A 10001-nucleotide genomic window follows, 5' to 3' on the forward strand; every position below is an offset into this window, starting at 1 on the left:
AATATCTTACAGCCGAATCGAGAAATAATGTGTGTCACAGTAGAAGTAGTGAAAAGAGAAATAAGAAATCTGAATAACAAAAAACCCCTGGATTTGACATGATAACCGGCTCAGTCCTCAAACACCTACCAAGGAAAGCAATAGTGAAATTAACAAACATTTTGAATGCTTCTTTCAGACTAAAATTCGTACCAGGAATATGGAAAGTAACAGAGGTTATAATGCTACTGAAGCCAGGTAAAGAGCCACATGAAGTATCATCATATAGGCCAATATCATTGCTACCGGTCCTATCCAAGTTGTTTGAAAGGATGTTACTTAGTAGGCTAAAACCAATAATTGAGAGACAGCACATAATTCCAAATCACCAATTTGGCTTCAGAGTGAAACACTCAATTGGATTATAAATGTGATAGAGAAGTGCTTAGAAGAGAAAAAAGTTTGTTCAGCAGCTTTCCTTGATATAGGGCAAGCTTTTGATAAAGTATGGCATGAAGGTCTCATTTTTAAGCTCAAAAAAGTGCTACCAAAGCAATATACAGATATATTACAATCCTATCTGACTGACAGATACTTTAGGGACAGGCATGAAAGTTCATTTTCCAAAGCAATATACAGATATATTACAATCCTATCTGACTGACAGATACTTTAGGGTCAGGCATGAAAGTTCATTTTCCTATTTGAAGGAAATTAAAGCAGGAGTTCCTCAAGGCAGTGTTTGGGACCAGTTCTCTACCTACTCTATACCAGTGATATTCCCAGCCTTGATGAGAATACTACAGCAACATTTGCAGACGACACAGCCATATTATCAGTAGACAGTAATATTCATATTGCAACAGAGAAACTACAGATATCCATCAACAAAATTCAAGATTGGACTAGAAAGTGGAGAATGAAATTGAATGAAACAAAGTCGATTCACATGAATTTTACCAAGAAGAAGGACCTGCCCATACCAATAACTATCAACAACCAAGTTGTACCATATGCTAATGATGCCAAGGTATCTAGGTATGACCTTGGACGCAAAGCTTCGCTGGAAGGCCCATGTCAAGAAGAAGAGAGAAGAGCTTGTAATCAAATATAAGAAGCTGTATTGGCTGATCAGAAGAAACTCCATCCTTTCAATCCGAAACAAAGTACTTCTGTACAAACAGATATTAAAGCCAGTATGGCCGTATGGTATACAACTTTGGGGGTGTACCAAAGACAACAACATCAATGTCATACAACGTTTTCAAAACAAAGTGCTAAGGAACATTGTGGATGCTCCTTGGTATGTCAGGAACAGCGATCTTCATAGAGACCTGCATGTCGACCTGGTGTCCACCGAGATCCAGAGGCATGTGGAGAGGCACGAGGGGCGACTGCACCAACATGACAGCATCGAGGCGATCCAGCTGCTGGACAATGGAGGGTTGGTGCGGAGGCTCAAAAGGAGGAAACCGTTTGAACTAGTGTAGTGCTTGTTCAAGTAGTGTCCAGTGAAAGAGCAGAGCAGTGATTGAGTGAATCTAGCTTCTTTAGTGCAGTGAATAAGTGTACATATTAATTAAACAATAGCAGTAAGAGTTCCTAATGAGAAATTCACTGTTCAATTTTCCAAGTAGTAATTTAGGATACAAAAAAATTAGCTCATTAGTCTTTAGACTAGATGGCTATAGTATTGACCAATAGAAAAAAAATAGATTTACAATGGAAGTGGCTACATTAATATTATCAGGCTCATTTTTCTTTCAAATCACTTGCTTCAAAGTTAATGGGAGAAAACAAAAAAATAAAATTGCTACCCCCCTAAATTTTTACATACATATTATTTTATCAAGAAAACTGTTCGTTTTATTGAAAAAATGAATAGTACTAATATTGTAGTACACTAGAGTCTCGATTAACCGAGTCTCGGTCAACCGAGGTTCCGTGTTAACCGAGCCTCGGATCGGATCGGCCAAGGTCAAGGTCAGTTTGGCAGCTAAGAAGCGAAGCAGTTCGACTACACAAAGAACTGTCAAAGATTTTTTCAAACCTTTGTAACTTTTTAATACTTTAAAGTATGTACTACTATTATCTAGTTGTGTGGTTTTGAATATAGTTCATGTTGGTGTACATCACATGGTACGTATTTTTATTTGATTTCCTTAACCCCTTATTTAGATTAGGCCCTCCGTGTTAACCGAGTATTTGACTATCCGAGGTTGTAGCGGTCCCGATTAACTCGGTTAATCGGGACTCTAGTGTACATTATATAACGAATCGAATGACATATAATAGAACTCTTTCCGATCAATGGTTGCAGAGATATTTGATTTTCAGTGATTACCTGCATTTTTCAAATGCAATTCAAGATGGCGGCTAAAACTGAGAAAATGTTTTCAGAAACAGGGGTTTTCGCGAATTTCTCGAAAACGGCTCCAACGATTTTGATTAAATTTATACCTGATATAGTCATTGATAAGCTCTATCAACTGCCACAAGTCCCATATCTGTAAAAATTTCAGGAGCGCCCCTCCATCTATGCAAAGTTTGATTCTAGATTCCCAATTATCAGGCTACAGATACAATTCAAACAAAAGAATCCGAGTGGAAAAGATTGAGCATGAAAATCTCTACAATTAATGTTCAGTAACATTTTCACCAAAAATTGAAAATAAGCTCGAAATGGGAGATAATGTGATTATTCAATTGCAAACTGTTGGCAACTGTTGATTCTATTAAATCATTCACTATGAGGAGATAGCAGAGTTCGTGTGTCTCCAGCGTTATTGTCCTGTCAACAGCTGGCTCAGATCTTTGTTTATAAGTAGACTTGAGATGCGCGTGAACACTAGCGTCAGGTGATCAATTTTCATAACGGCAAGGAAAGTTGTGTGAGTGCGCCACACCAGATTTTTTGGCATTGCAATAAGGGACTCTCCTTGCTCTTCATTAGGTGCTATGGAAACAGTCCTTTTCCCTGCGCTGTAAGTAAACAGTTGGTAGTATGATAAAAATACTGAGCAGCTATGTTGTAGATCTCTTCAGCAATAGACAAACTGTTCGCTAGAAATCACAGTAGATCTATTCACCTTCCAATCTTTAATACACAATGAAATACAGTATTGAAAATAAATTATTCTTTTTCAACTTGCAGCTACATATCTTCAATATGCCAAATTTTAAATTATATAGCCTACAGAGTAATTCAAAATTAAATGTCGTCTTTGTAAGGTCCTACATAAATTATTTCAAATGTTACCGTACCGGAAATACATGAAATTATCAAGTTTTGATAGATGTACGGTTATAAATATTTAATATGCTGTTTAGATAGCCTTCCTGTTATGCTCTTAACTCACAATAGGAGATTACCTTAGGAATTGACAAGACCTTGAACTTTTTTGTTTCTGTATATATTTTATTTATCAAATAATCCAGAAAAATAAATAATACATTAATCATTCTATAATAAATAATGAGTGTCATGATAAATATTGTTATTGAAATAACAACCTTCAATTTTAATTCTATGATAAGAAGTTGGTGCAAAGATTTTTTAATAATAAATAATACATTGATCATACTACTCAATAATAAATAATGTGATACATTGATCATTGAATAATGAACAATGTGTGTGGGATATTGATGATAGATGATGACGATTCAATAAATAGATGAATAAAAGTTGATTGAATTTAGACTTTGTAGAAAACATCATCAACAATGGGCTGCAGGTTTGGCTCAACCCACTGTTTCTCGTCCTTTTGGTCGTGGGTGGCTTCAGCTGGCTGCTCAGCGGTGGGCTCCTCGTCATGGTAGGGCACCTCGTAGTGAACATTGCCCTGATGCTGTGGTGGACGGTAGCTGGTGGGCTTATGTGGCCTGGTGGGTGGGTGAGGGTGGAGGTGTGGTTGTGGGTGTGGATGGGGAGCGGGTGGGTGATGGATCTTCTGGCACTGGGGGAACTTGAACTCGCTGGGCACACAGTTCTTGACCTCAAGAGTGGCGGTGACACGATAGTCAATGAACTTCTCCACCTTGGTCACCCACAGGGTCTTGGTGGCGTAGTGCACTTCGGGTTGGCGGTTCAACAGCTGTTCGATGATGCGACCTTGGCCCTGACCTTGGGAGTCATCTGGCGCGTCACGGATGTCTGCGTCGCTCGCCAGGGGCGCTGTGGGCGTGGCCGAGTGCAGCTGCAGGTAGCGGCCGCTGCGGCTTCCATAGTCGCTTTCCGAATCGACATCGGTGTACTCTGAGGGTGAGGGTGCCGATTGGGTAACTCCCCCTAGGATGCGGGTCGGTCTGATGGCAAACAAAGTAGCAGCTCAGTTTAGTACAGTTTGTCTAGTAGTGTTATATTTTATTATAAAAATCTGTTTCATATAATATAGATTTGATTGAACACACTGATGAAAAAACCAAAAATAAAAAACTGAGAAACACAGATTGTAATGTCAAAGTAGATTCCAAAGTGTCATTGGCACAATAATCAGTGTTTCTTGATTATGGGAAAATTCCACAATACCAACTTTTTTCATCAAGAAACTAATAATTTTGAATATGGTCATTACAGTAGATCCTTATATAGAAAATAGAATACCACATTGACAATAAGAGAATAATGTGCGATATCACATCACAGCAGCGATCTGTTGGGGTGAATATTTTTCTTGCAATGCTGTAGGCCTACTCACTCAGAAAGTTGCACAGCAGCAGTAGCAGAGGGGTTGATGAGGAGCTCCTGACCGCCCTCGCGGAAGTTGTCTTCCTCTTGGGTGTACTGGTGCTGGGATCCCGAGCGGTGGCCGTGGCCGTGGCCTTGGTCGTGATAGTTGTAGCCGTGGTGGTACTTGGTGGGGGCGCTCAGGCAGGGGGGCTTCACGCCCTCAACCTCAATGCACACTGGGTGCTTGGTCACACGGCTAGTCACCTGCAAACCATTTAAATGTTTCCATTAAAGTTGGCTAAAACTGTTCTATTCATGCTATGACACCATTCTGGGAAAAGGTTCTAGAAAAACCTGCAAACCATTTAAATGTTTTGTTAAAATTATCTAAAATTGTTCCATTCATGCCTATATGACACTATTCTAGTAAAAGGTTATCACATTCTACATACTACTGTACCTATTTGTATTTCTAATTGATAGCACGCCCCTACTACCCATTCATGTCTAGAGTGATGGAACGTGTATTATTATTCTCCAGCTTGTACCTATATTCTACTCGAATCAGGTAAATTTTCATGAGACAAGCACCAAAAGTACTATAGTTGCTACTAGTTCCAGAATAATTATTAGTTCCAAATAATTGTTGATACGGGAATAAAGCAGTTTTATTTAAGCACTTCAGGAATTTGTCATGTAATATTAGGAAGGAATGGAAACTTTGAATTGAATGTTATGCTTTATTCTTAGAAGATGTTCATGAAATAATTCTACTGGCCTATGCAGGCAAGAAATTTAATGTATTTTGATATCTAACAGTTGGAAATAATTTCCAAAATAGTTTCTTGAATTATTAGTTATTATTGAAATTATTTTTCATAGTTGCTGATTGATTATTTTATTGGTTTTCAGTGGATACTTACACACAAAACTTTATTTCTTATAATAAAAAAGATATTGTCAAATTTTACTAAAAATTTTACAAATTTCACAACATCACCATCAATTCTACTAATTTTATTTCTTATAGATGGAATATTATAATGGAATATGGTATCAAACACCATTCAAGATTATCTACTTCAATTTTTTTTCGTACAAATGATTTTTGAATTAACAATTGAAGGAAATCCAATTCATAATACATATTGTGACAAATAGGCTTAGGGACAGGAAGGTGCAGGGCAGGGGGTATGGGCGAAAGTTCGAGAAGATAGAACAAAGGGCAAGAGTATCCAGCTGAATGCGGCCAGCCACACTCCCTCTCTGTCCCTCTCACTCCATCTCACTCAAACCTATTAACCAGTGGAAGGTTTGAGACTTCTGGAGAATTCAAGAACATTCTATGGAGCTTGATTGACAGGTGGTAAACAAGGTAACGTCTCTGGAATGATCTAGAAAGTTCGCAGCCAGTATTAAAGAGGGACAACTTGGACATGTTAGTCAGTATTGAGTTTATGGTGAATGAAGACAAGCGGTGTGTGAACGAACGGTAAAAGTGTAGTGTTTTTGATGAAGTGGACTCTTTGTTCAGCAAAGGAAGTGTTGATGTCAGTTTAATCTGTCAGTGTTTGTTAATCTTTTAAGAGTTGAAGAAATCAGATATTTGTTCTGCCAGAGTGTTAGTTTATTTTCAGTGTGAATCGATGGACTTTTGATTGTACTGTAGTAAGTGATAATTGAATTTCATAGTAAGTCTTATAATCAAATTTGAGTTTAGAAAAAACTTTGTTATCTGTGTATTTTCAACTGTTTAGTTCAGTCTGTGCCATCAAGTATTAGTGAAAATCGATTCAATAAATTTCAGTATATTCTCATTTGTAGTTTCACTCAAATAAATCCTGAATGAACCCTGTTGAACTGGTGTCAGAAGTGGGAATCATTTGAGTACTTCCAAATCAACGTGAAGTTATAGAAGATAAATGAAAATGGCACAGGACTCTATTCTTGAAAATCTAGTGAAAATGATGGCTGAATTGAAAACAACTTTTTCTGACTTTCAAGGAGCAATAGTTGAACTCAGGAGTGATCTAGAATATGAAATTTCTAAGAGAATTTGTGATGTGAAATTAGATGTAGATAGTCATAGGAAAGAATTGTTTGAAGTACAATCAGCAGTGACTGGAATAGTAGAAAAATGTAGCTCAGATATGAAAGACATTAGAGAACAACTGTCAAATATTAAAGCTGGTGATAGGAAAATTGATAGTGTGAGACAAATAAGTGGAGCCAGTGTTAGTAGTGATAAGCAACTGGAAGTGGACAATGAGTGTACAGCTGAGCCATCCAGACTAGTGAAGCCACCAAAATTCGATGGCTCATCGCCATGGGCAGTTTTCCATCGCCAGTTCAAGACTGCTGCTCAGTACAACCAGTGGGAAGAAGATGAGAAGAATGCTCAACTGGTAACAGCTCTACAAGGACCAGCTGCAGACATTCTACAGACAGTCCCAATGGAGGCAACCTACAGGGAAATCTGTGTGAGGCTTTGGAGAGTCGCTATGGAGAGCACAATCTGGCTGCTATATACAAGTGTCAACTGTGTGGGAGGCAACAGAAGGCAGGAGAGACTCTTCAAGATTTTGCTATGAGCATTGAACAGCTTGCAGTAAAGGCTCTACCCGGTCTTCCACAAGCCTATGTCCAGGAGGAGGCAGCTCATAGTTTCATACAAGGTCTCAAGGATGCAGAAACTCAAAGACAACTGTTGCTGGCTGGACCCAAGAATATTAGTGAGGCTCTCATGTAGGCTCTTCGCATGGAAGCTGCAGCAGCACTGACACACCCCACAATGAAAGTGCACCAATTAAAGGAAGAGGAGCAAGGAAGAAGATTGCAATACAAGAACAAGGCAGCTGAACTTTACTGTTGGAATTGTGGCAAGCCTGGCCACCTAAGGAGAGAATGTCTAATTTTAGTGGGAAATGCAACAGCCAATCATCAGGGAAACGAGGGCGTCAGCCAGCTGATACCTACAACATCACCTCCTAGAGCTATGAAAATTTCTACTATTCGGCAAGGAACTGACAGTCTGACAGCTACCAGATGAGTGGGGCGAAATCATTGTCAGGTGACCATTGATACAGGAGCATCAGCCTCTGTTATCCGACCTGACAGGCTACCAGAGGGCTGTAAATGGTGCACACCTGTCTGGCAATACAAAATCAAGACAGCATCCGGGGAGGAGTTACCTGTTCTTGAGGAGGCCTTGATTCAACTGCTCTTTGAGGAGGTGAAATTGAAGGCTTGGGTGTTTGTGGTTGATATCTGCAATGATTTCATCCTGGGACTGGATATCCTCCGAGCACATGATGCCAAAGTCGATCTGGGACAACACATACAACAACTTCATCAAGGGACAGTGGTATTGAATAAATCTGAAAGCAAGACAATGAAGTGCTTCAGAATTCGAAAGGTAGAATATAGACCAGAGAAGAAACCCAGCAATGCAAGTTCTAGTGACACCAACTGTAAGCATTGTACCAGGTTTGAGGACAGAAATAAAGTTAAGACAGTTCAACAAGTAACAATCAGGGCAGCTGAGAGGTTGAGCAAAGAGGAAATGAGAAAGAGCCAGCTAGAGGACCCAGATATTGGACCACTAGTTAAAGGAGAGGAATCGGGAGCACGGCCAGGACATCTGGGAATCAAGAAGACCATTGACAAGGCATGAGGTATTGTTTTTTCTACTGGCTACATCCTTGTGATGATGTGAAGAAATGGTGCCACTCTTGCACGTCTGTGCAGCTAGAAAAGGACCAGCAACCAGGAGCCAAGGGAGCATGAAACGGTACAATGTTGGCACACAACATGGAAAAGAATTCCCTGCAAACCAGCACCTGAAGATTGCCAGTAACAGCATGAGGGCTCGGTATGGCCTACAGGCCAAGTCCAAAAGATTTCAACCTGGTGACAAAGTCTGGTTGAATCAACCGAGGAGAACAGTGGGGAGATGCCCTAAACTTGACATGCACTGGGAAGGGCCTTATGCCATATTGGACAGGATCAATGATGTTGTCTACAGAATTTAGAAACATCCATGTAGCAGGAGGATGGTAGCTCATCTTGACCGCCTGGCACCTCATCATCAGGCTACTCAGGACGAGCAGCCCTAAGAAGGGAGCAATGTGACAAATAGGCTTAGGGACAGGAAGGTGCAGGGCAGGGGGTATGGGTGAGAGTTCAAGAAGATAGAACAAAGGGCAGGAGTCACATTGTCTCAAGCTGAATGCGGCCAGCCACTCTCCCTCTCTGTCCCTCTCACTCCATCTCACTCACACCTATCAACCAGTGGAAGGTTTGAGACTTCTGGAGAATTCAAGAACATTCTATGGAGCTTGATTGACAGGTGGTAAACAAGGGAATGTCTCTGGAATGATCTAGAAAGTTCACAGCCAGTATTAAAGTGGGACAACTTGGACATGTTAGTCAGTATTGAGTTTATGGTGAATGAAGGCAAGAGGTGTGTGAACGAACGGTAAAAGTGTAGTGTTTTTGACGAAGTGGACTCTGTGTTCAGCAAAGGAAGTGTTGATGTCAGTTAAATCTGTCAGTGTTTGTTAATCTTTTAAGAGTTGAAGAAATCAGATATTTGTTCTGCCAGAGTGTTAGTTTATTTTCAGTGTGAATCAATGGACTTTTGATTGTACTGTAGTAAGTGATGATTGAATTTCATAGTAAGTCTTATAATCAAATTTGAGTTTAGCAAAAAACATTGTTATCTGTGTATTTTCAACTGTTTAGTTTAGTCTGTGCCATCAAGTATTAGTGAAAATCGATTCAATAAATTTCAGTATATTCTCATTTGTAGTTTCACTCAAATAAATCCTGAACCAACCCTGTTGAAAACGTTACAATATAATATTATTTATTCAAATCAATGACAATTGTTAGGTTATACTCACAATGGCTATCAATTAGCCATTGTTGTTGGTTCACTGTAGCCTATATGTGGCTTCTCTTACCTCAACGTAGACAGTCTTGGTGGCAGTGATGGTAGGCCTGTTCTGGTTGAAGGGCAGATGGTTGATGGGGTGGTTGGGGTCGTTGTTGTGATGGAGGGGGTGGTCCTCAGGGTGGGGCAGGGCGGGGATCAGGGGGGGCCTCGAGTTTTGGGGATCCCTTGCCGTTTGCTTCGCAGCTTCGTCAGCTACCAGCTCTTCACCTTCAACTGTTTCAAATCAATTCAACATGTTTCAATCTAACAAAACATTATACATAATGAGACAATATTAAGAAGTTTTGTGCAATAGCCTGTTTTTTCTTTTCTTACTATTGTATTGTTTGTTCTATCCAAAAAATGAATGAAAGAATGAATTATCATTATAGTGAATATGTTTATATGAGTCTA

At 39.7% G+C, this 10001-nt stretch overlaps 2 protein-coding genes across 2 annotated transcripts; one reads left to right on the top strand and one right to left on the bottom strand.

Moving 5' to 3' along the window:
- Positions 1–3375: 3375 nt before the first annotated feature.
- LOC111056733 lies at positions 3376–9831 on the bottom strand (the record flags this gene model as incomplete). The annotated part of the gene is made up of 3 exons (XM_039445510.1): positions 3376–4287; positions 4680–4915; positions 9616–9831. Coding segments are annotated over 3 exons (1062 nt in total), but the record flags the coding sequence as incomplete, so codon positions are not given.
- On the top strand, positions 4779–9607 carry LOC120356563. The gene has a single exon (XM_039445514.1). It carries the CDS (start codon positions 6574–6576, stop codon positions 7240–7242), a length of 669 nt encoding a protein of 222 aa, XP_039301448.1. The 5' UTR covers positions 4779–6573; the 3' UTR covers positions 7243–9607.
- Positions 9832–10001: the final 170 nt, after the last annotated feature.

This window comes from Nilaparvata lugens, unplaced genomic scaffold (assembly GCF_014356525.2).
Source record: "Nilaparvata lugens isolate BPH unplaced genomic scaffold, ASM1435652v1 scaffold711_1_2, whole genome shotgun sequence".
NCBI classification, from domain to species: domain Eukaryota; kingdom Metazoa; phylum Arthropoda; class Insecta; order Hemiptera; family Delphacidae; genus Nilaparvata; species Nilaparvata lugens.